This window comes from Cupressus sempervirens, chromosome 3, assembly GCF_028749045.1.
Source record: "Cupressus sempervirens isolate cs-2001-9-10 chromosome 3, ASM2874904v1, whole genome shotgun sequence".
Classification (NCBI taxonomy): Eukaryota; Viridiplantae; Streptophyta; class Pinopsida; order Cupressales; family Cupressaceae; genus Cupressus; species Cupressus sempervirens.
In genome coordinates this window covers 842,445,161-842,472,172 of record NC_143120.1, presented here as the reverse complement: position 1 = coordinate 842,472,172, position 27,012 = coordinate 842,445,161, and the positions used below count along the sequence as shown (strand labels likewise).

Sequence of the window (27,012 nt, the reverse complement as noted above, 5' to 3'; positions counted from 1 at the left end):
TAGAACATCTCTCATCTTTCTATCCATGAAACCTAATCTGTTTTTCATCATTGTTTTGTAACAAACACAAAATATCTCTTGTTTAATGATGAAAAACCTTATGTTGCCAAAATATCTAAAATGCATCTAGAACACTGATAAAACCTCTATTTAACTGACTTAGATGTGACAAAACTCGCCCATAACCGCATTCATGTTGCCTTTTTATGTTCATTCAGTCCATCATTTCACTAGAAATCAGAGCTGCATTGCCCTAATTGAATGAAACTGCAAATTTGGTACATGAGACAAATCCCTGCATAACTGGAACTAGCGACCTTTTGTGCAAAAACACACTCTAGAATCGAAAAGTTCGTCTTCTCTCGGTTCCGACGATATATAATATACGTGTATGGACTTACATGCTTTTGCTAAGGCTTTGAAGCAACATCATTGCATAAATTTGATATTTTATAAAGTTTGAACTATAACATTAAGTCAAATTTTATTTAAATCTATTTCTGCACGTATTTCTGAGAAAGATATTAAAAAAATAATTTTCCATGTCTTTTGAGTTTTCCCTCTCAAATTTCATTCGAGTCAAAGATGTTTGACCGAGCTGTGACACATGTCGCGCTTTGATTTGCTGGATTCCTACTTAGTCATCCGACCCCTGCCACTTGGACGCTACGTGACATCATCTCATTGGGTGCTTACTTCGCCACGTCATTGCGCCACATCATCAGTCACTATGTTGCTATCCTAGTCAGCATTTTGCCATGTCATCGCGACATAAGGACCTTGCGACATGTGTCATTTTTTGCCACGTCAGCACCTTGGGAAGCATGCCACATCTGAAGCCTCCACCAGGTGTCAATTTTTGATTTGTCCACCTCATTGCTCGCTGGCGCCTAGTCACTGTCCACCTCAGCCCGACACATCACTGCAACCTGGTCGGTTGCCATGTCGATGATTAATTGCCTTGCAACTTCGCCTTTGCGATTGCCATCAGATCTGCCACGTGGCATGATCTGGTGCATTTGGAATCCGACTACCATGTCACTGCTTAATCCACCGGTTTATCGCCACATGTTGCCACGTCATCGCTGATGTCATCATTCCGTTTTGCATGTCCGTTCAAAATTTAGTTTTAACTGCCACCTCAACTCCATGTGAGCCCTCACATAAACGTTGCAGTGCCTTTTAAAGGGCCCACGCCTCAAAGATACTTAAAGTAAGTGTGCTTTCATATTAAACATCAGAATCTCCCTTTGTGGCGTGAATGTGGGATAACTCCTTGAAAACAAAATTTTAAAACCTCCTTACCATCTGTGGTTTCTCCCAATGATTTCCACCCAAAATGCTTGGTGAAGCCTCCTTCACCATGCCCTCTGCTATGCCCTTGATGAGATCTCTCCATCCCCCAGTATATTGTAGGTGCTAGGCTGGGCAAAGTTATTAATAAAAAGAAAACATCCACATGTTCTCCTCTTAGCTATAGCTGGAGATGAAAGTATAAACCCTTCTGCCCGGTTATTGGCAATACCTCTGCATTTGTAACGTATAGCTACAGAGACAAGCCATGGGCTCTTATAATGAACAACTACTCTGCAGTCGGCTCCCTTTCTTGTTTGGTATGCCTTATATAGGTTTTTTCCTAAGAGTCATCACTCTTCAAATACCTCATAATTGAGAATCTTAGTTATAATTTCATTTTTGTTATATTGCTTACCCCGTTTAGACAGTGACTGCCTTTAACTACTTGGCTTCCATTCATCTTTTCAAATGTGTCTTCTAGTCCACAAATTCCTTCTACTATATAAAGTCACAATTCAATGGTGTACTATTCTGGTCTAATATGGCAGCCCCCCTTTCCGCTACAATTCCTTTTATTACGTACCTCTGTTTGACTTCTCTTTACAATTGTAACTTGGGCGGCTTCAATCTTCAGCAGCAGGGTCTTCATTCACATGCTGTGGCTTCCTCTTTGTGTAGAGCTCCCTGCGTGCACGTCCAAGCTTCTTCCCTCATGCTGCCGCTTCATCTCAATGCCGCAAAGTGGCTCCTCTGTTCTTTTGCTGTGGATCTCCTGATCGAGACTCTCCTTTCATACTCTGCCTTAGCACACGTACACTTGTAAACCGCACTCATTTGCTTTTATAATGGGCGTTAGAAACACCACTGGTCATATTGGGTGAGAAAACATCTGAGATTATCCTTTATTGTGGCTTTCTCTTAGTATGGATATCCTTTGACTTCCATTTTGATTCAGGTTTTGGATTCGTGTTGGAAAAGCAACATTGAATTCATTTTCAATAGCAATATCTGTCATATTTGGCACTGGCATTATTTCCTCCTCATCCACAAATGTCATTTCATCTTCTCCATAAAGTGATCCTTTATAAAAAGAACTGTCTTGTGGAACCCAAGCTTGAAGATTACGATCCTATTTGTATACAGTTCCATCATCACTTATGAATTCATCTTCTCCATCTGGAGGAGTACAAGGTCTTTCATCAATGTTGCTTGTATTTTCTTCTATAACAGAGGCATGTAACTTGACATTTGCCTGCTTTGTAGTGTGGGATACTACCTTTATATTTCAAAAATCACACTCATTCTAACCCATTTTAGTCACTTTGAAAACTCCATGATGCCTTATCAATCAGATGGAATTTAGTGAGGCCCCAAGGCGGGTCTGGCTAAAAAATTTTCATTTTCAAACAAATGATACGTCAAATTGATCTAATGAACATAAGGTATCAATCAAGATCAAGCCTGACCACTGAACCATCATTTTTAAAACTCATTCCCACCTTTTTTGCAAACTTGTCAATTTTGTGCTAGGAGATCCTTTGACTGGCTTTAAAAATTGACAAAAACACCTGACGGGGCTTTGAAATCGAACAAATTTATTCTTTGTGGTACATACTTGCACCTTGTCGAATCTTGTCTTACGACGAATTTTCAGTCAAAAGATATTGACTGTCAAAGTTGCCCTCTCAGAATTGCCTGCAAATAAAATATGTCAGAAAACAATAAATTGCTTTCTGTTTTGGCTTTGAAAACTGGATAAACGGATACTTGGGGGCACAAAAATTGGGGCATTAGTTCACTGTCATGAGGATAATATAAATTTGCGATTAGGGCTCATGACGAATAACTGGGCGCATTTGGCGAGCGGTCAAAGTGGGCTACTCAGATTTGTAGTACTGGAAATACTGGCAAAAAAGCGGTTTTTGCAAATGGAATGGACTTGGGAAAGTGTGCAGATGGATTCGTCAAGATTTGAAAACTAGCACACTTAAAAGTATTTTCAAAGGAGAATATAGTGGTACAATCCATTTGTTCTCACCTATCACAGATTCAGAGTTATGACATCACGAACAGGGGTATTGACCAATCTGCATTTCTTGACACTAGTCAAAAGTTACAAATTGCATTTGGAATTGCATTCGAAAACTGATCAAACGGATTCGTCAAAAGCTCAAAATTGAAACATAGTAAGTTTCTGACCTCTAGAATGCAATGCAAAAGGAATTTTAGCATTTTGGTGAATTGAGTCAAAGTTATAACAAGTCAAATAGGGCTTCACAGAATTCAGAAGAATTCACATCAGCATGACATCAATAAATGACCAACTTTGAGGGACTCAAAACTTAGTCAAAACATATCGAAATGATTCAAAATCTGAAACATAGGCTCTCTGGTATGGATACTAAACACTCCCAAAGCGGCGAGTCATGAAACATTATTGGGTGCAAGATATTCAAGTGCAAACTAGGCCTCCTATCACTGTTTGACACTTAGGCAAAAATGCAGATTTGGACATTGCTCAAAGCGGAACTTCACGGAATGGCTCGGAATGAAAATTTATCTTCATGGGGCGAGTGGATATACTGAATGCATGGTGTTAGAAATATTAAACACCGTTTAGGCCTCAAACGGACAGCCGGGTACACAAGCATTAAAAAGTGCTTATAGGGTTTGATTTCATCAATGATACTCAAAATCAGATGCAGACATGAGACCCTCTGTCAAACTTTTCAAGTCCCTGTGTCTTATAGTCTTTGCATCTATCTAATGAATGCTCCAACCCATCTCTACTGCAATGGTTATGCCTCTCCATTTAGAAGTATGTCTTGCTATTGGAGTGAATGTCGGATTGTAATCAATTTCCACCTGAGAGAATCCCCTAGTCACAAATGGAGCCTTGTCTACGCTGCCATCTGCGACATACTTGATCTTATAGAACCACTTGGAAGTCACTTCTGACTTCCCCTTTAGTCTAGGCACAAACTCCCAAGCATCATTCTTCATGATGAAGTTATACTCCACAATGGCATCTCTCCAAACACTTGGATCTGCTGCCTCCTCAAAAGTGGAAGGTTCAAAATCTCTGATGTCTGTCACCATGGCCAGATAACTACAAAAATATCAGGTGTCCGACTCTCTTTAACCATCTTCTGCGGCTCATCTACTGCCATTCAGGGTGTCCTGAAGCCATCTCAATTTCCTCTTCACTGAAGTGGTCTCATGTGGAGCAATGCTCTCATGCTCCTCAGTCTCGTATGTGAGTCTAGCCATAACACTTAGACCTCTAGAACTTGTGCCAGGATCTGAGCCTGATATACCTGAAGCTCATGAATATGTACCTGTAAGTTGTATACCTTGAATACATGTACTAAGTGAACTTGTAGCCCTTGAACCCTGTCCTTGAAACTTAGAACTGTGTCCTGTGTGATGTACCATCTTGTACCTGTGGAACCTGATCATCTCTGTCTCTCAACTCACATGACCTCCTAAAGGCCTGCTCCTCAAATCTGACATCCCTCATGACAACAGTCTTTCTATATTGTAATGTGGATTTGATAGGCCTCTGAGGTATTTTTGTTGACTACAAGAATACCCTTCTCTGCAGTGAACTCCAATTTTGTCCTCTTCTCCAAAGGGACATGCGAGTGTGTCACACCCACAAAAATGTGAATAGGTCCAATATTGAGTCTTCTACCAGTGAAAGCCTCCTTAGGAGTCCTACTACTTAATGCCTTATGGGGACTTTTTCTGAAGGTAAACTGCCATGTTATAAGCCTCAAACCATAAGAAAAGTGGTAATCCTTGATTATGTATCATAGCCTGTGCTGCCCCAATAATCGTCGTGTTCTATCTCTTGGCAACCCTGTTCTGTTAGGGGTTATAAAGTATTGTCAGCTCCTTCCCAATACCCTCCTGTTTTCAATAGTTTGCAAACTCATTTGAAGTGTACTTGCCTCTGTTATCCAACCTTAGGACTTTTATCTTCTTTCCTGTCTAGTTCTCCACAAGAGCTTTAAACTTTTGACACCATTTGAAGATCTCATCCTTGGTGGTCAGGAAGAAGATCTATGCCTTCCTGTAGTAGTCATCAATGAAGGCCACATAGTACTCACAAGAACTCAAGGAAACTGTAAACATGGGCCCACATACATTAGAATGTACCAATTCTAGAATTCCTACTGATGTACCAGTGCTTGTGGGAAAGTCTTTTTTAGTGCTCTCCAAAGTACACAGCTTGCATACGTCTTGGTGCACAGTACTAAATTGGGTGATCTATCCATGGTACCCTCAAAGCTTCATGATGTGGGTGATCTATCCTTCTATGCCATAGCTCACATAAGTGACTGCTGCTACTACTGCTGGTAAGGCATGCATAGGTTGGAAAGAAAGTTGATACAAGCTCCCTTGTCGAGTCCCAATCACTTTAGCTGAAGTGACACGTTTGGGGTAAATAAGTACCTGGCCTCCTCTGAAGATCAGTTCAAATCACCTATTCTCAATGACAGAACCTGAAATCAGATTCTTGCTCAGCCTGGAACATGCAACATGTCCGGTAGTATCAGAGGACACAAAGTCTTCCTCTGAAGAGATCTGAAAAATACTGCGACCTGCTGCCCCGGCACAGGTATCATCTCCAAGTATATTCTTCATATCATTTCGTAACTCTGAGAGATCTAAAAAATACTCTATGACACCTGACACATGGCAAGATTCTCCACTGTCTATATACCACACCAAACAAAGAAGGCAGGAGAGGCAGAAACCAAAGCAAGGATTATGACATATAATTAAGTTAGCAACTAAGATCAAGTCTTAAAGCAAGGATGACACCTTTGGATCAATTAATGAAAAAATAATATTGGTATAATAAACTAATCCTGAAAGGATGTGCTTACTAGAAATGGGAATATGTGGCTTGACAAAGAGGCACGATTCTTGAGAGGTTGGAGTAATAATCTCAGAACAGCAATGCTGGATATTAATAATATATAATAAGTGTTTGCCAGTCGTTTTATATATTGGTTTGAGATACGAATATTTTCAGTATGAATGATATATCAATTCATCATTGCACGTGTGTCTCTATATATATATGTGCACTTACACAGAGTCCATTCAGTAGTTGAATATATGATTTCTCTGATATCTTGTAAGTGCTGTAAAATAGAAATTGCATGCAAAATAATGCTTCCTGTCTGTCATAATTATCCATGGCATGGGAATGAGGAGATTACAAATGGGAGAATGGTGATGAGTTCACCTTCTAAAGCACACTGCCTCATGTTGGACTAATGATGCCTTCGAGCTTAGGAGGAGAGACTTTCCAGGCACTCATCTGTATATTCCTCACAACCTCTACCATTATGGACTAATGCATTGGGAATAAGGTAGAAGTGACAAGGATGAGGGACATGGTGATAGGACACTGCACTAGGTACATCACCTCATTTGTATGGCAAGGGTCACATGAGGCCAAGATGGATGGTTTATCGGCTCTTGGGCCTAGGGTAGGCAGTCTCTTGGGCACCTCATAAAATTTCCCTTATTGCTTCTATGGCTGGGTCATCTAAACTCTGATTGAAGCCGTCTATTAATGTGATATATTTTGATTTCTAACTTAAGAATTTCTAATTATGAATTATGATTGTAATGTTTCATAACTTGCTCGCAGGATCTCAATCAAAACAAAAGGTACCATATAAACCCTACTTGTTTTGATATAGAAAGTATAATCTAGGGCAAAATTTGGGTTCTTGTAATTTGAGACATCACAGTTAGATCCTCGACCGATGGTCTGTATGAGATGGAATGACATTTGATATCCTTTGTGCAAATTATATATTAACATTCAATTTGTTGCTATGGAGCTGGACTTTGTGTTTTTATTAAAATGTACACTCACATATCCTCCATTTGCACAAGATGATTCTTTTAGCTCCACCCTTAGATCCAGTCTAATGAACACATTTTATTAGAAGGCTGCTGGATAGTGGTTTCATCATTATTGATGGTGGGAATGTTCCCAGTAATTTTCTGATGAATTCCAAGGATGTCTTGACTTTTTCTGACGATTTTTTTTTGTCTATTTCCAGTTTTAAGTCTAAACCCTGATGAATTCTCAGGAGTCAGGATGTCTTGTTTATTTTATCCTTCCATTTACAAGTTGGTCTGAATCCTCATGAGTTGTATCAATGCCTTACCTACATTCTTAATGTAATATGTGAATTTCTTGATTAATGGCAACAAATGTGCCACAGCCTTTCATCTGGGGGTTGAATTGCCAATAGTTGTATCTTGAATGTACAGAAAACATCTATTTGCAGTAGTAATTCATGAACCTCTGCTTCATTGGCTGTTACTTCTACTTCAGCTTGTATAGAAAACATCTGTGCAGAAACAATGTATGGACTTCTGTTTTTTGTTCTGCTTAAAATGAATGTAGTGTCTACTATTTACCATTTCTTCAAATCTTTTTTTCAGCATTAATGAATAATAATATTATCGAACATTGTTTCTAATAATCACTGCAAATGCTTAGCATCAAAGTAAATTGCTGTTCATCCACAGTATACTTCAAATTCTTATGCTGTTTTCACATTTTGTATTGTGAGAGCTAAGTCTAATCCATTGATTTTGACAAACCTTATGCAGTTTCTGAGTCTTGGTGACAGCACAGCAGTGTTGCTTTGTTGCGAAAATGGTAAGGTCATTTTCTTGTACCAGAAATTCTTTGTTTCACCAGTTATATGTGGTTGTCGAGCTGTGAAGATTAAGGAGATTATTTTATTTCTTATTCCAGACCACCATTTAAGAAATGCATTTGGGTTTTAAATCCAATAAAACATCAATGTGTACGGAGTTTGGAACAAAAAAATTACAAACTCTGATTCTAATCTAATAACTAAATAATTGAGCGCTAATTCAAGGTAATCATTAGCATCTCAGAAGATAAATGTTATCAGTGTCAAACTGAGCTCCTAAAGTAATGATATAGCTTCCAATGTTATTCTTGGAATGAGATGGCTAGGGTTATATTTAACAGAATGCAAAAATAATGTGAATTAAATGCCATTTTGGTTGTACATTTGATCAGTTTAGGAAAATGAATGTACTATTTGATTAAGTCTAAAGGAAATAGAATTTATTAACCTGAATTGGTTTTAGAAAATAAATGCAAGGACACTTCTTATGTATTTAAGATGAAGTTTATTTATCCCTATTTAGGGATGTGGATGAATGATATTGTTTTGATTATATCATAATTCAAAAACTTATGATTTGGCAAATTGTGAAAGGAAGGATACAAATAACAACTTCTTACTTAAGCCAAAGTGAGGAGAAATGCTAAACAAACACAAATTTTGAGTTATCTCTATTTAGCTTTGGCAGAATTTGAGAATGTACATGTTTTTGCAAGTAAGGAGTAAAATGGTCTGGTTTTCTGAAGTTGACCTTTGTTGGCAATTTCTTTACTGACAAATTAGCTTTACCATGATGATGTTGGAAATGGCTTGATTGAAGTACATTGTACATTTTCGAGCAATATTAAAGACCAATTTTGAACAACCTAATAGAATAGACAATGGATAAGACAATTGGGTACAATTTTGTTTTTGCTTAATGACAAATGGATTATTAGAAAAGAATAGCAGTAATGAGGGTAACCAAAGGTTGTCATTTTGGTTTAGTTACAAAATTGTTTTTATGCAAAATCTCTCATGGTTCACTTCTGTTCTTGTCTACAAGTGTGAATGCTTCTTAGAACACTTTTCTTGGTGTCATGTTATAACTATTGGTTTTTTGTAATCTTTGTAAAGACTCTGTAATGGCAGTAGCAGACCTTTGTTATTAAGTCTAAAAAAATGTTTTGGAGTTGGGGATTATTTTGGATGAATGGTTCACCTCATGGACTCCATCTTAGTTTTTATTCAAGTTTTGTTTGATGTACTTATTTTATGTAATGTTCTTACTATTTCAATAAGTTCAAACTTACTACTAAATTTTTTTTTCTTGTTCACAAAATTATTTTCAAAGCATCCACTTTTTCAGTCAGTCTTTGATACTCCATTACACACATCATTGAAATAGGAAAATCCCAAAACTACAAGTAGTTTCTATTAACCATGTGCAAAAGCACAAGGTTCATCTATGGGTGTGTGCTTGGTGGACACAGGGTGTATGCCCAACGTTATGGGTGCCCTGGGTTCATACTCTTGGGAATGCATGCACACATGTACTGCAAGGCATGAACCTTTTGTGCACCCAACACACAACATGATTCGCCCATTGAGTACCCAAACAAACTCACAACCCTAAGGTGCAAAAGCAGGCCCAAACTTGAATTGAAAACAATACTTTTAAGAATTTTATTCCGAGCCCTAAACGGCCTGACATGAGGCCTTCAAACATACTTACGTTTGGTGTTTACCTCTGATATTGCTATCTCAATATTTTCTCTCCAATTTGTAAGTTTCATGTATGGTGATTGTATTTGAAGGAGATCAATTGTGAAGTGCCAAATAGCTTCCATAGAGCTATTTAAAGATCACAATAATGAGTAATCAAAGCTTATGTGGGGAGGGAGGGTAATATTTTAAAATTGATAAAGGTTCTCCAAAATGGAGACGTACTTCAAAAATTTCATAAAACAATAGCCTCTATTACCGAGTGAGACTTCTTTTTTGGGTCTTGGGGTTAAATGGATTAATATGTGTGAAGACCTAGGGATTGTAACATCCGGTTATTTCCTCAATTATAAATCTGCTGAATTTAATATCCCAATTATTTGATGAGATATCTAAACTAATATTGAAGTTAATCTAAGATTCTGAATCTATTTTAATTACTGAGTATCAAATTTATTCTAATGTTTGAAAATCCCTAATCTACCTTATTGTAAGAAAAATTGTATCTAATATGCTAAAAAGAATTCAATTTAAGGAACGACTAAGTGCATGGAAGAATCTTTCAGAAATATGCATATATATATATATATAAAGAAACTTAAATAAACAAAGATATGTACTGATTTCTTGAGAGACTTTTCCAATTAATTGACCAAGCTCTGACTTTGGTGAGAGGAGAAGCATTAACATGGGCTTAACCTCCCAACCGCGAACCTTTTTACTTATCCCCACAAGTTCTAATAAAATAGAACGGCCCTCCCTACCCTGAGGTCAGGCTTGGGATGTTCATTGATCCAGTCATTGGAGTACTCAGGTGGGTTGAGGTCCTAACAGCTATTGAATAGCTGAAGTATCAGGACAACAACGCGATCATTTGTTGTGGCATGAATGCCCTTTTTATCGCCCTGGCCAAGGATTTCAGAGGTAGGTTTTTATAACCCGATCTCCACCGCTTAGCTTGACAATTAATTCTTCAAGTGGATTTACATGAGCTATTTAGATTATTTAACAATTATTTTTCTATTAACAATTACTGATATCTATCTTATTTTTCTTGTATCAGATCCATCTACACCTCTCACCATCAACAGATCTTCAGATCGGTGATTCTTGGTGCCTGAATCCATTACAATCTTACACTTAATCATAAGATTTTGGTTTGGCTTTCTCAAATTTTTGTTGGTACTTAGACTTGATCTTTATTACTGTTTTGATGGATGGATACGGATCAGTTCTTAAAATAACTCCACAGATATATGACATGGGTTGTTACTGATATAGTTCTATTACAAGGAAACATTGAGGTGAATTCAGACATATATGTGAAAAAAAAAAAGATCAAAGGTCTTATTATTTCCTTATCACCATTGTCAAAGACGTTTCTTACTTTATTGCTAACAAAGGTTGCTATACTCGGTGATATTCTACTAAGGTGATAAGCACATGTATGATACTATGACTCAATTTGTATACTCCTACTCTTCACATTTATTCAACCCGACTCAGAAAAAGGAATAGAACAGAGATGAAAAAAAACGCGTGCAAGAAGATATGAACATTGTGGTTCATCCTTACTTGTCTGCAGTGTATTGTACGCTTCTGCTTGGGATAGTCTTCAACCGGTTCTGGAGTCCGTAGCTCAGAAGCATGCAAGGATGGCTTCACGCAATATCGGGTGATTGAGTTCGTGCGTAACCAGATCCTAGGACAGGCGACAGAAGTTTGCAAGAAAGTTAGGACAGTCGATGGAAATTTAGAAGGGAGTCTCGGGACCGACCACTCACTGTAGTAAAGACTTTCGTTCTCCACCAGCTCGGGTACAGAAAGGCATTTACTAAAACACTGAGGCGGAAGTAAGAAAAGATAGATTTCTTCGTCTCTCCCAAAACGACAAGGCAGTATATATAATGATATCAATCGACTGTTCGTCTATTGTCGTTACAAGATTGTAATACGCAAGAAACTCCCCATCGGTTAGAAAGTAAGATACGTTGGAACAAGGATAAGAAGATATATGTTAATGTTGTATTATTATTTTGGTTAATTTATAATTAAGTATATACATAGTGGCACTATGCAATATTTGATTGTAAGTTAATCAAAGTAATAATACAATATTAAATGATATTGTTGCTTAATAATTTAAAGGTAAGTTTTCTTTTATTATTTAATTTTACAATTTTATATTATTTATAGCTCATGTAACTTTTCCACTTTGAACCTTAATTGTCAAGCTTAACAACCTTGCCATGGCGTCTTTTGATCAACGTGATCTTCTTGATAACTAGGTCACATAATAGTCCCAGTGCCGAATGACCTCATTTCGTAATGCTTCCCCCTCTTTCTTGAGTCTTTATCCTGTAACCTTCAAAACAATCATTCTCGCCAAAAAACATCAATTTCATAATTCATAATTTGCTTAATAATATCGTTAAGAATTTCATCATAAATAATAACTGATTGAACAACGGTTAAAACTATATTCATTTCACATGAACATAACGATTATAAACTGTATTCATTTCGCATAAAACATAACGGCTAGAAACTAAATCCATTTCACATGAATATAACGACTAACAACTAAATCCATTTCACATGAACATAACGGCTATAAACTACTTTGAACATGAAAATCTTATTTTGGTTCAACGACTATTTTTATCATAAAAGAAAATTAGGGCAAAATTTGGGATGTAACAGGGACAAAGAAGAAGGGGTTGTCAGCTGCACAAATAACATCACTTATAAAAGAGCAAGATGTTGTTAGATAGGTTGCAAAAACCAAAGTGGTTATAGTTTTGAGGAAAAAATAACACCACCTTCTCAATCAGTTATGATAACTAGACATCCCTTCCCTTCTTACCTATGCTCTCTACAGAGGATGAAGATATAGAACCACAAATCTCCACCACCATTAGAGAAGGCATCTAAGAATGAGGCAAGAGTTATTATTGATGAAAAAATTGCACATTGCCTCTTTGTGAATGGTTTTCCATTCAACTTGGTGAATTGTTATATTGGAGGGAGACGATGTTAGCTATAAATAATGCACCTCTTGGCTACATAGGTCTTGGATTTGAAAAGGTGCATACCACCTTATTGCATAAAGAGGGAAAATCTATAAAGGACCAATTAGAGATTCTTGAGTTTAAATAGTTATTTGTATTCTCTCTGATAGATGTGAAGATTGTAAAAATTGTCCATTGATCAATGTTATTGCAGCAGCCTCCAAGGGGGCATTGGTTTTAAGGGCTGCTGACAGTGAAGGGGAAGTGAAGATGTAGAGTTCTTTTCCATGATTCTTATTGACTTCATAGAGATGATGCGATATATAATTTTGTCCAATTAATTGCAAACACTGCAAAAGTTTACAGGGTTGTAGGTGCTTTGGTAGAGGCTAGATATGATTACATCCTATAGACACCGTGCATTGTACACTCGCACAATTTCGTAATTCAAGCAATTGGCACTCAAATAGTGTGGATGAAAGAAATATACTAAGAGGTTAATCTGATTCAGATGTTTGTTGCAAATCATAATGTCACAAGCAATTTTCAGAACTTTTCCAAAAGTAGAATTTTTGAAGGTAAATTTTAAAATTTGATTTATTTAGGTTTATTTATCATTTTATGCCATGTTTTATATAATTGAATAAAAGATATTTTTGCATTATTGACATATTTCAAATGTATCGCTAACTTACTATTAAATATGTCCTTAGGTTGCTTAGACTTAGTTTGTATTTCACAAAATTCTTTTGAGATGTCTTGGGAAGATGTAAAAGGGGCTTTAAGTCAGATGTTTGTTAGCAAACAATGGGTTTCTAGAAGCAATCAAATTTAGAGAGGGCTCAAATGGTGAAGGTATTGATATTGGATGATGATTGGTGGGTTTGTGTGGAATATATATTGGAATCAATGAACCTATCATGTATATGCTTGGCTTTGTTGATACAGATGAACCATGTTTGGGGGATGGCTATGATATCATTAACAGAGAAGAACTCGTTAACAAGGGATTGCACCTCGAACTTCTCTCACAGAGAAGTCATTAACAAGGGATTACACCTCCAACTTATGTAGCAGAGAAGAATTCAGTAACGACATGTATAGGAATGATTGAGATTATCTCTCAACAACGACTCCCTCTTAGAAGGGACAACTTTTGATCACCACAATAAGATAGCTGATGTAACCTCCTTGTGAAGCTGAACATCTCCCTCCGAATCATTAAAGCAACACCCTCATCTCATTGTTTCTTGTTGCACTTTGCAACCAAGAGAGTATAAATCAACCTATCACAGAGAGATATCTATAAATCAATGCTAAGAAAACAACCACTATTTATAGTCAATAAGCATAGAATACTTATATGACACAACATAAGATGGCCTATTTATGAGAGAGTGAGATAAGATGCTTCAATCTGCACCCAAAAGAGTTCTTCTACATAATACACCTCAACCATCATTAACAATTTATTTTTGACATAATTGATAATACAATCCAGGGATCCATATTAGTTAGTTGAGGTTCAGTTTTCTTTAGTATATATTGAAACCAACTATCACATTTGATGCAATGCTAAAATATATCACTCGTGTTCTCTCCAACATGTAATTACTAAGAATTTGTTTAACAACTTCTTGTCTAATTGGTAATTTGCAAAAGGTGCCATTGTCTGAAAGAACATGATACTACAAGTATGAAACTCCATTCACAACTACAAGTAGAAATGAGCCCTAATGGTTATACATATATGTGAACACTAAAATTCACTTCATTTACCCTTGAATAGATAATCAACAAACGATAATAAAATCTCGAATCCTAGTTCTTCTCTCTCTCTTACAACTATTTTCTAAAATGTTTGTTGAATAGGGAAGGACGAGATTGAAGATCCTCAAATCCATTTCAGATATTGAGATGCGCTTCATGATCACATGCTTTTTTCAAGTACTCGTACAAGCCAAACCTGTAACCATCTATAGGTGATGACCACCCTTTTTGGCACAAACTGCTGTCATTCAACAACTGGATATTGCTACACCTCATTTACTACTTCGACCTCAGCGCTTGGTCTCTTAGAATTGTCTCTGCGTGATTCATCTAGGCATTCAACACAATGGTACCACATAGCGATAAATTTTGTCATCTCCCAATTCAACCAACAACAAATTTGAACCCCAAGGAAACAACAAATTCTACATATGATTACTGTCTCCTCTAAAAACCTCATATTACATTCACGATAAGCCCTAAATGAGATAATCCCCAATGGTGAGGTGGAAGAAAAATTGTCAGTAGAAGAAGAGATAATAAGATCTAGTTGGAGTGCCACCTAAATGTGAAAAGCAAGAAAACACCTTCATCGTTCTAGAATTAGTAGACTCGAATACCCAAAGCTCATTATTCCCAAATAATGAGCATCATACGCTAGTAGAACTAACCAAAAAGAAATGTCGTTCAACTACTCTTCATAGATCCGATGGCCTTTCATGTTGTCATGTTAATACACTTGTACAAACGACACTTGCACATGATAATTCTTAGAATTCCAACATCTACATCATCATAGCTCTTCAAAACTCATAACGCTATGAATGAATAGAAGACCCTTTAATGAATGACCACCATATAAAAGAACTGAAAGACTTGACTCATGTCCTGCATAGTCATGAGCGACTCAACAATCACACCCCTAAGTTTGAGATCATGACCGTTACAACACATGAGGCTTGTGTAAAGGAGGAAACCGTTGTTCTAAATGAGCGGTGACCTTTCAACTCCATGTATGAGTTTTCAACTTCATTTACGAGTTGTTTTGTCACCTAGTGAGAAATACAATCATCTATGCAATAAGAAATATGTGCAACATGAGCCAAGTGAAAAGATAGATTGTCATTAGAGAATAACTGTTGGAAGAATGAAGACAACGTTTCACATTAGCAAAGAATACAACAAACTCTTCACCATCTTATATTACAATATAGCCAAGGGAAATATTTCAAAATTGAATACTAAATCATCAATGAATACTTGAAAACTTACTTTGAGGGTCTCTTCCATCAGCTTTTCAAAGCTACCATCAAAAATACAATCCTCACAATCTTCTTTACTTCAAGCTTCCTGGCATAAGGACTTTCTAACGATTTCTTATCAAGAAACATGCACCTGAGGTCTAGCAATGTATCAGATATGCTTTTCAAGTTTAGAAAATTAGTAGCAAAGCGTGTGATCCTTGCCCGTACAAGATCCTTACCACTAGTGTGCTCTCTCATAAGACTCAAGACCCATGTATGATTGTAGATGTACTTAGCAATATTCCTTCCATCTTTAACCACCTTCTCCACCCAGCTCAGTTTCCCTAGATCCTCAAGAAGCAAGTCAAGACAATGGACAACACAAGGGCTCTGAAATAATGTGGGATGTCTCTCCATGAGAAATCTACTGATAGCCACATACACAACTGCATTATCAGTGACAATCTGGATGACATTAGCCACTCCCACTTCTATTACCATCTCATATAACATGTTACACAAATTTTTGGCATTTTTTACTTGATCAGAGGCATCAATTGATTTTAGAAATGCCAACTTCCCCCTTGAAGCAACTATAAAGTTGATAAGCGTCCTGTTCTTGCCATCCGTCCACCCATCAGATATAATAGTGCAACCTTTTTGTTCCCAAACTTTTCTCTGCCCTTCCACAAGCTGATGAATATTTCTTACCTCGTCCTGTAACAATGGCCCACTCACCTCATAGGGAGTTAGGGGCTTGAACCCCTTACCAGACAAAGAAATGGAAGTTACCACTTGATCCCAATACGGACTACATAAAGAATTGAAGGGAATATCATTGTAGATCCAAAATCTTGTAATTGCCACCTTTGTCTTCTCATACATCTCTTTGTTCTACGCAGTGCCTAGCAAGCCGGGTTGAGCACCAAGAGAGTTATGTGGAACCCACAAGTTTGCTAGAGACCCACTCGTACTTCCTGATCCTCGTATCCAAGGCCCAATAGAAGAAGGACCCTCTCCACTTGTTTCTGATCCTGTAGAACTAAAAGTCCCCATTGGGACTGCCATGGCCTCAAATGTCCTCTTTTTTTCTGCCTTACCTTGTGCATATTTTTGTAGACTTGTCAAAGTCTGTCTTGTAACCTCTTCCAAACATTCTTCACACGGTGTAATATCATTGCATGGAATCTTCACGAGATGGTATTTCAATAAGCTTATTCCTGAAGTCATTTTCTTATGGCAATGGATACATTCGACGTGTCTATTAATCACCCCCAGGATCTCATGTTTCCATAAAGGATCCTTAGCTCTGCCACCACTAGTCATCTTGTTTCTATAGGTATGTCACTAACACAAGTCTGCAATTGCACTCTACAAGTATAAGAACAAACAAATTAAATAAGTTTGATATCGAACATAATTTGCAACAATTTTAAAACAATATGAATATATACTTATAGAATTTAATGATTAAATAAAGTTTTGAAATAGTATATTGATATTGATTAATTTAATGACACCTATTTTTGTATTAAATAAATACAATATAGAAAGTTTTAATTTCACAAGCTTCATAAAATATTGTACACTATTACTATTTTTAGTATTTAGTATTTATAGTTATTAATTTTAAATTTAAATTAAATAATAATAAATACAACATTACAATTAAATATCAAAAAATAAAATACTATTTACTATTTACTCATGATATCAAAGAAATTATCATCTAATTGTTAAATTTATAAATGAATAAACATGTATTCTGAAAAAGAAAATTGCTAACCTGGATTGTTCAAAGTCGAGACTATGCCTATGCAATCGTTTAGAACTTCAGAAGAAAACTAGGAAGCAACGGGTCTCTCCTAATCTATGGTTTTTGCTCATCACCCATTAGTCAGTCATCATCGTCCACGACAAGAAGATGGAGCCACTAGTCCGTGGCAAGAAGATGGAGCTACTAGTTTGCAGCAATCACCCAATCTGAGGCAAGAATAAAGCTATGAAATTGCAAGACAAGACCAATATGTTAAAACGTTAAAGACAAACCTAAAATGCGACTTTATCATCCATTGAAACCTATTTTTTTTTTTGGCGTTTTGCGTTGACCTAGTCCATGATTTTTATTGGCGATTTTAGCAATATCTCGCGATTTTTACCGGACTTTAACACTGCGTTTTTTTGATAATATTGGTGCCGATTTAATAGCCATTATTATCCTTTTCCTGGGCATCTCGCGAGATATCGCGGTTTTTTTGATATACCACAGGTATTTTGAACTGTGTTAAATTATAGCCCAAAAATGATGATAAACAATAGTAAGTAAAATTGCACAAAAGACACAATAACTTTGCCTAGGGAAGCCCATCCACTTGAAGGGAAAAACACAACCACACCATAAAATATCTCTTGTATTGATTATAAAAGAATGTTCAAGTACAATGCTCTCCACTTAATACAATATATATAAAGAATTGAGAGACTCTTCATCTCACAACTGGAGGTCTCTTCAATTTCTAAAAACAAGTCTTTTTGGATTTCCAAACACATGCCTCTTCGCCTGATGCATGACACGTGTCTTCATATTTTATTATCTCAAATAAATATCTTAAATATCTTCTCCAACTCTAAACACAATATAGAAGTATTATCTCATTTTTAACATATAACAAAATCACAGATAAAGATCTCTATCGCAGCTACAATTTTCAACATTACAGCTCACACATATTAGTTATCCCAGGCAGAGTGCCACCATATAGAGATTTTGAAGTTGCTAATGGGTACAAGAGAGCATTTAGTAGACTCTTCAGAGATTTAGACATGGAGTCAAGTGTTACAAAAGAAAATGGATTGTGTCTTAGGATAAAATCTTTCCTCTTGTGCTATCAATGAGCAATGCAAAATGGATGCTATTACATTGTGGTACCTCCATGGTCAACATTATATGTACCTCCAACATGTTATAATCAAGATCTTCTCATAAGTAAGCTTTTTTGTGCCTCTTGTATTGTAGAATTTAACTCTAAACGTTTTGAATTTATTTTGTATTTTTTATTTTTTACTTTGCTGGTTTTCTCTCCAAATTGCAAGCTTTGTTGCCATTGAGCAGAATTGGGTGCATACTCTTTTATCCACTTAGTAAAGCATAACCGGTTGGCTGCAAAATAAGCTGAAGATTTGGTGTATCTTCATACCAATTTGCTCCTTCTTTCATGTAAGGATGCAAAATGCAAGAAGAGCGCAAAGAACTTTGAAATGTAGCACGCAGTTTTTTTTTCACTCGGATGCAACCATTCAGGATCTTTCCAGAGCCACTATGGTTGATGTGCATGATGATGAATCATGGTGGATCTAGTGCTAGTGGAACCACTTTTGTTTCTTACGATGACGGAGGTCTACTTGGCGCCTTTGAAAATCCCATTGATGATGATTTTTTTGATAATTCTAATGATGATTGATGGAAATTGTGTTAAAGTAACTTAAGATCATTTTTGCAAATGTACTAACATTGCCATTGTAATTGATGATTTCCAAATGTAGATTTGGATCTCATAAATGTATAATATGACAGGAGGAGACATGAAGAGATATGTCTCTATAGTTAATCATTGTTTAGTTTATAAATAACTATACGCATAACTCATCTTTAACATATATATATATATATATATATATATATATATATATATATATATATATATATATATATATATATATATATATATATATAATGCATAATATATATAATACATATTATATTACATATATCATATATATATATATATTATATATAAGATATATAATGCATAATATATAATATATATTATATTACATATATAATATATATTATATATATAAGATACCTAGGTTAAGGACAATTTATCATCAATGAGGTAGATTTAATAAAATCAATCCAACAGAGGCTACAACAAAGTCATGTCCCGTAGCTTATGTAAGTCATATATATACACACACACAGACACACACACACACACACACACACACACACACACACACATATATTTATTAGAATATGAGACATAAAACAATATTCATATAAATCATAAATACAAATACTCAATGTAATGAGTATGTCACTTTGACTGATGCTATACTTAGACACTCCCTCTTAGTAAGGGAGAAGTAACAAAAACATTTATATCTATATAAAACATATTATCTGATTTTAACACTCCGAAATAGTGACTTGTCAAATAACTACAATCACAATGTTATAAACACTATTATAACAAATATTATGATCTCTAATTGTCTGAAACAATATCTAGAGTAATAATGAAGATATTATCTATGATCTCTAATTGCTCGAAGCAATGTCTAGAGATGTCCATAGTAATAACATGAAAATTTGTTACTCATGATCTCTAATTGCCCGAAGCAATGTCTAGAGATGTCCATGATAATAACATAAAAATTTGTTACTCATGATCTCTAATTGCTTGAAGCAATGTCTAGAGATGTCCATGATAATAACATGAAAATTTGTTACTCACGATGTCTAATTGCCCGAAGCAATGTCTAGAGATGTCCATGATAACAAGCCTATCATTTGCAAGATCGTCACCTTACAAACAATTGCCTTCTATGATCTCTAATTGCCCGAAGCAACATGTAGAGATGTCCATGATAACAGGCCTATCATTTGCAAGATCGTTACGTTACTAACAATTACCTTATGTTTGTTTGTTATCTATGATCTCTAATTGCCCGAAGCAATATCTAGAGATGTCCATGATAACAGGCCTATCATTTGCAAGATCGTCACCTTACAAACAATTACCTTCTGTTTGTTTGTTGTCATGGTGTCCAACAAAATTAGACCCAAAGAACCATGATAACAGGTCTACCATTTACAAGATCGTCATCTTATAATGGTTACCTTCTATTTATATATGTCAATGAAAGATTGTCACCTTTCATTACATATCATATGTGAAATAGTAACCACCATGAACCAAATCATAGGTTGGTACAAAGGGTTTTCACCACATACTTTTCTCATAGAGGACAGTGTATTATAAAAGATTTCCCTTAAAACTTCTCCTCATAGAGAAGATATTATCCACAAAGAATTGCACTCAAAATTTCTCCCTCTGAACATCGATCCCGGGAAGTTAGGTCCTCTAGTTACTTCGTCAGAAATTCTCTTCACCCAAGGATGTTTGTCAAACTCAATCTGAATCAATTGTCTAATTTTCTGGTGATAATTTATCACTTCCTCATGATATACATAAGAGTAGGCCCATCACATCATGTAGTCACCCATATGTATTTCTAGACTCCCTTTGAGTATCAAACTTCTAAGCTCTAGCATTGCCTTCGAAGAAGTGTCATACTCCCTCTTAATGTAGAAGAATCTCATAATCTTAATCATCAAAGATGTTTTCTTCAAGAGCCTCACTTTATCTATCTTAATCATCAAGATCTTCAGAACTACTATCATTAGATTTAGTCTGCACAATATTTGGTAGCATATGTGAAGTACAAACCTTCTTTTCATGTAAGAATATCCTCAAACATAAAGGAAAAGATCAAAACGAATAATCCTTATAGTATGTAAATAATTATATATAAGAGAGAGACTACAAAGAGTAGATAAATGTAAAAGATACAAATACTTATTTGTACATGAAGATTCAGAAATTTCCATTTAGATTATTTGACAATGGAACATCTCCCCTCTAAATAAGGTTCAAGTGGGAATGGAACATTGACTATTATTCCCCTCCACAACGTAAAATTTCCACTTCTTATATTGTTGAAAATATCCACTTGTTCCATGAATTTCAGTCCTCTTGACTGTTACAATTTATTGATTAGTGAAGATTCCATCACAACATTGGTTTACTCCCTCTTAACCAATATAATCAATATCCCTGATGGTTGATGAAACCATATCCTCTATTTGCTCCTTCTGAACATAAATCTTCTAAGCCTCTAACATAAACTTCCCTTTAACAAAGTGTTAGACTCTCTCTGATATTAGTCCTCTTTTTCTTACAAGAACATTCTCGGAGGAAAAGATAAAGGCAAATAACTCTTATAAAAACAAAAGTAAGAGAGAGACTGCAATAAGAAATAGTTTGCATAAGATCATTTCAATATCATAGATAAGTATGTATTCAATATTTTAATCCATGTCTCTTATTTATTATTTTCTCATTAATAAATATATGTCCTTGATGCTTTCTCAATATACCAATATTCCTTGCAAAAATATTTTTATTTCTATAATGTTTGTTACCACCTATATTTTCAGTTATACTATCTCATATAATATAGCTACAAAAATAATTATTAATAATGATACATACTTAGCGGATTGGTGCCCGATGTCTCTTTCTCCTTTTACATATTAATAATGCAAAGAATTCAAACAATGGAAAGAAAATCATATTACACCATATATACTTACCTTAGAGGGATTGGTACTCATTGTTATCAACTCTCCTTGATATTTCTTACGCGCTGTGTCCACTGTCACCGTCTTTCCAAGAGCTTGGATATCAATAATTTCAATCTTTTATTAACTCTTTCTATGATCATTTTCACCTAGATAGGGGAGATTAATCCTTCTATTGTCCTCTAGATACAATCCTCGACTTAGAGACCAAGGAGAGTGTTTATATGATATGCCATGATTCGCTCTACTCCTTTGTTTGCCCTTGTCTGCCTCTAACATGGATCTTCTTCTCAAGCATCTGGCGAAGAGCCCTAACTAGAATCTTTTCAAGTCCATGAATCTTATAGGGCACACAACAACCACAAAAGAGCTCTCACATCCTTGCATATATATTCTCAACATGGAGTTTCTCCAAACTAGATTTCAATATGTCATTATGTTAAACAGTTCATCTCTTCCATAGGAAATACATTGAGAGATGTCTATATGACAACTATGCAGGCATGAAGGTTGACTCTATGTTAATCGTGTTACACCATCGTACATTGGCTAATCTTGATCACAATTATCCATAATTTGTGGGAAACTCTACATTTGAGAATCCAGATGATTGGAAGCTCTTCTTCTTCGTGTTTGGTGTATTAAGATACATTCACCGCCATGTCTTTCACAAGCTTACATGTCTATATTAGTGTTACGATCTCCACGATGGATGATCACGTGACATCTTATCCAGATTTCTACATTGTAGGAGTCAGAAGTGATATTGAATTCCCTTCCTATCAAATAGGAAGTAAGGTGCTAATTTGTTTGGGTTTCTAGCCATGCTTTGAGCTTTCCCTGATATCCTCGAACATCAATCACTTCATTGTAGCAAGATTACACATTTCCCATCCAAACAACTTCTTTTCGGGATAGCTGGTGAATAACATCAATCTTCTACGTAGGCTTCTTGAAATGATATCTATGCAATTACAAATAATTTCTATTCACTCTCAATAGTGGGTCTGTGCTCCATCAATTTACATGTTGTCATGTCTTTTTCGGTTGATGACACTTATATTATGAATTGTTGGTTCAAGAAAGTCCAAACACATTATATTGGCACAACCTGTGGAAGCATTGTCGGATCAAGGCAAATGATGCACAAGTTATATTGTTTGACACCTCAAGGACTTTATATTGTTTGGAAGGACTTTAGATTAAGTGGCATTTTAATTCTCCACGGCGACTTGGAACAAAAATCATTGGCCTCCATTAGTAGAGCAACATAGCTTTGGAATTCACAGAACTGAAAGAATTTCCTGAGCCTAACAGTATTAGATGAGTGGCATTACATTGCATGAAGGCTCTTGTGACTTTCTAATGGAAAATATCTTTAATATATCTCTGTATATTTCAGACCTTTGTTTTCTCAAATATTTTACAATAGTAATTCTTCAATCCTCACTCAAGAATTCATAATTTTTTACATGCATATCAACATGCACACTTCACATTATTGTTGTCCCTGATTTTCTTACATTTGTGGCCTTGCTCTGATACCATGTTAAAGTAACTTAAGATCGTTTTTGCAAATGTACTAACATTGCCATTGTAATTGATGATTTCTAAATGCAGATTTGGATCTCATATATGTATAATATGACAGGAGGAGACATGTTTCTTCAAGAGACATGAAGAGACATGTCTCTAATAAATAACTATATGCATAACTCATCTTTAACATATATATAATATTAATATATTAACTATATATGTAATATAATATAATATTATTATATAATAATATATAATGCATAATATAGATATATATAATACATATTATATTACATATATCATATATATATTATATATATAAGATATATAATGCATTATATATATATATATATATATATATATATATATATATATATATATATATATATATATATATATATATATATATATATATATAAGATACCTAACTTAAGGACAATTTATCATCAATGAGGTGGCTTTAATAAAACTAATCCAATAGAGGCTACAACAAAGTCATGCCCTGTAGCTTATGTAAGTCTATATATATATATATTCTTATTAGAATACGAGACATAAATCAATATTCATATAAATCATGAATACAAATACTCAATGTAATGAGCATATCACTTCGATTGATGCTATACTTCAACAAATTGAACATTGAATCATGTTTCATGAATTTGTTTTATTTTGTATAAGTAATTCAATGTAAAGGTTTTCGTTAGAATTGTGAATATACATCAATGATCAAGTATTCTGATTTTTAATGTATATCTTTGACATTCAACATTGATCAATAAAATGTCTTAGTTTTATTGTTCTGCATATCTCTTATATTTTTGTATATATAATGCATATTTATATACGCACACACACACACGTACTTATGCGTACCCAAACCCTTAATTTTAATTCATGTCCCTATGTACTAGGTTACCTACCCAAACCCGCCCATGAACTTTAACTAGCAACTCATGATTAAAATGATACTTAATCTAGAACATAAATTTTCACTCTCTAAGTCATAATGAGTCAAAAATCCAAGCTTGGAAGTAAGTCCAACATCATGGCACACGTAACTAATGTGGTATACTATTTTGGATTTATTTGACCTTAGAAGGATCCTCTTATGCATCACAAGTGGTTCAGTCCATGATTTTTCTAGTCTATTTGTATAGCTTTTCTCCTTGGGCATATAAATACATATACCTGACTACCAAAATGTTTGATATTTTGAAACTTGGTCTTTTAACATGTTTAAACCCCCCTGTGGGTTTTGTTAACAAGATTTGATGTAGAAATTGTTTACTAAGTAAAAAGCCGTTGTGATTGCTTTTGCCCAAACTGTTTGATCCGAGCTAGCTATAATAAGTTTTGAGTTGTGTTGAGTTGAGTTGTTGAGTTTTTATATACTGCAGAATACTATTATCCTTATAAGTCTTGTCAAAGTCTTCTTAACAAAATTCCCCACTGATTTCTATTCTTGAGATCTTTGATCTTTTTGTTTGGTTCTTTACAAGTGCCTTGGACTTTTTGAAACTACAAAAGACCTTGGAATCAGCATAAGAAAATCGACCCATGTGCTCTTGGAAAAATTATCATTGAACTGAACATAATAGAGAGATATTGCAAGTGAAGGCAAATTAATAGGACCACACAAATCACTACAAATGAAATCCATAGTCCCCATGGATCTAGCAGAGCTCGAACAAAGTTGAACTCATTTTTCTTTCATATATACAATGTTCACAAAAGTCAAAATATAAAGAACCAACTTACCCCTTGTAGAGGGCAATAATTATTAGACTATTATAATGTTTCTTTAATGGTCATCTTAGTTAGTCTGTAGTTTATTAAACTAATTTCTGTTCTTGTCTATAGTGCACAATTGTTTCTTTTATAAACATTGTCTTTCTAAGGGATGCTCTCATGCAAATGTTGTTTTTTGCAAATTCAATCGACACTTTCTCTTAAAGATGAGAGAAAACTTGTCTTAAGCTAACCTTTGCCAAGTTTCTAGTATCGATCATAATTCACATTTGAAATATGGGAGAAAGCATATGATAATATCGAAGTAGCGTAGTGGAAGAAGGATTAGGGATAGGGCTCCAAGATCATTCCCTCATTGTTTGAGGACGCATAATTTTGGGAGGTGGGGATTGTAATGTCCCCTTTTTTGCAAAATGATTTAATAGTAAACAATAATAGTAAAATTAAAATAAGAAAATAATAATAATATACATTATAGTATAATCACTAGTTAGTTAAGTTTAAAGAAAGGTCAAGGGATATGCAATGAAGAGTTGTGACTTAATAAAAGACACGACACATCACCACTGGTTGAGAGATATACATACAACAAATTTATCATTCGAAGGTGGCACTAAAGGAGATTGACAGTTCTTATAATAGTTATCATACCAAATCTGAACCAGTATTAATCAACATACAATAAAAAGGTGCTTTTCAGTGGCTATGAAACATGGCCATCAAATTTTTTGAGCGAAGACACAGGTTGTATAGTGAAAAGATGAGATAATTCAGACATTTTTCAACTTGTACTTCTTCACACATGCACCAAAAAAATAAATTTTAAGCATCAAACCATGGAAATAAATTGTGGTTTTCTTTCTACCACCTGCCCTCACACAAGCAAAAAACGAAGTACAAACAACAAACAGAAAACGAATAAAGGGAATTCTTTGTGAAATCTTCAAATCTTTATGTCCTCTTCATGGTCATGTCCTATTTGCACATTGCCCATGAACTTGAGATTATAAATTAGAATGAGAATATTAAAATTTAAAAAAGAAAAAGGGGGGAAAGAAAAATTGAAATGAGCAAGGATAAGTTCTTAATTTTTAAAAGAGTAAACTATATACAAGTAAACCAGCTATAGATATTATTTTTTCCTTCGTCCATTTCACATGTTTCTCCTTTGTCTCTTTCCTTTTTAATCTTCTCATTCCAATTTATTATCTTGTGCTTATGAGGATATTTTATAAGTGTTTTGTCAAAAATTACATACGATAGAGGATGCAATGCTTAGAACTAAAACCTCAATTGATAACACAAGTAAGAGAGACAAAATGATATGATCAAATGATAATGGATGCAAAATCAATTATTCAGATGTAATCACATGATCTATAAGTATGATATATGCAAGAGATAACCTATCAACTAGACAAGGTGTAATCCCATGTCCACCAATGGTGGGTCATCCTCTATTGTACATCAAAGTATTTGCAACATGTACACCAATGAGAGGATGATAATGTGATAGGAGAAATAGGTGGATCTCACACACAAATAAGATGGAAAATAACTTCACC

At 35.0% G+C, this 27,012-nt stretch overlaps 1 protein-coding gene across 1 annotated transcript in view; it reads left to right on the top strand.

The window, feature by feature from the left end:
• Positions 1–27,012, top strand: part of LOC149569408 (vacuolar protein sorting-associated protein 26A-like) — a 131,992-nt gene that overhangs the window by 4,385 nt on the left and 100,595 nt on the right. Inside the window, exon 2 of the mRNA XM_089822125.1 lies at positions 7,948–7,996. Within this exon, the coding sequence (XP_089678251.1) occupies positions 7,994–7,996 (3 nt within the window). The 5' untranslated portion in view covers positions 7,948–7,993. The remainder of the gene's footprint in view (positions 1–7,947; positions 7,997–27,012) is intronic.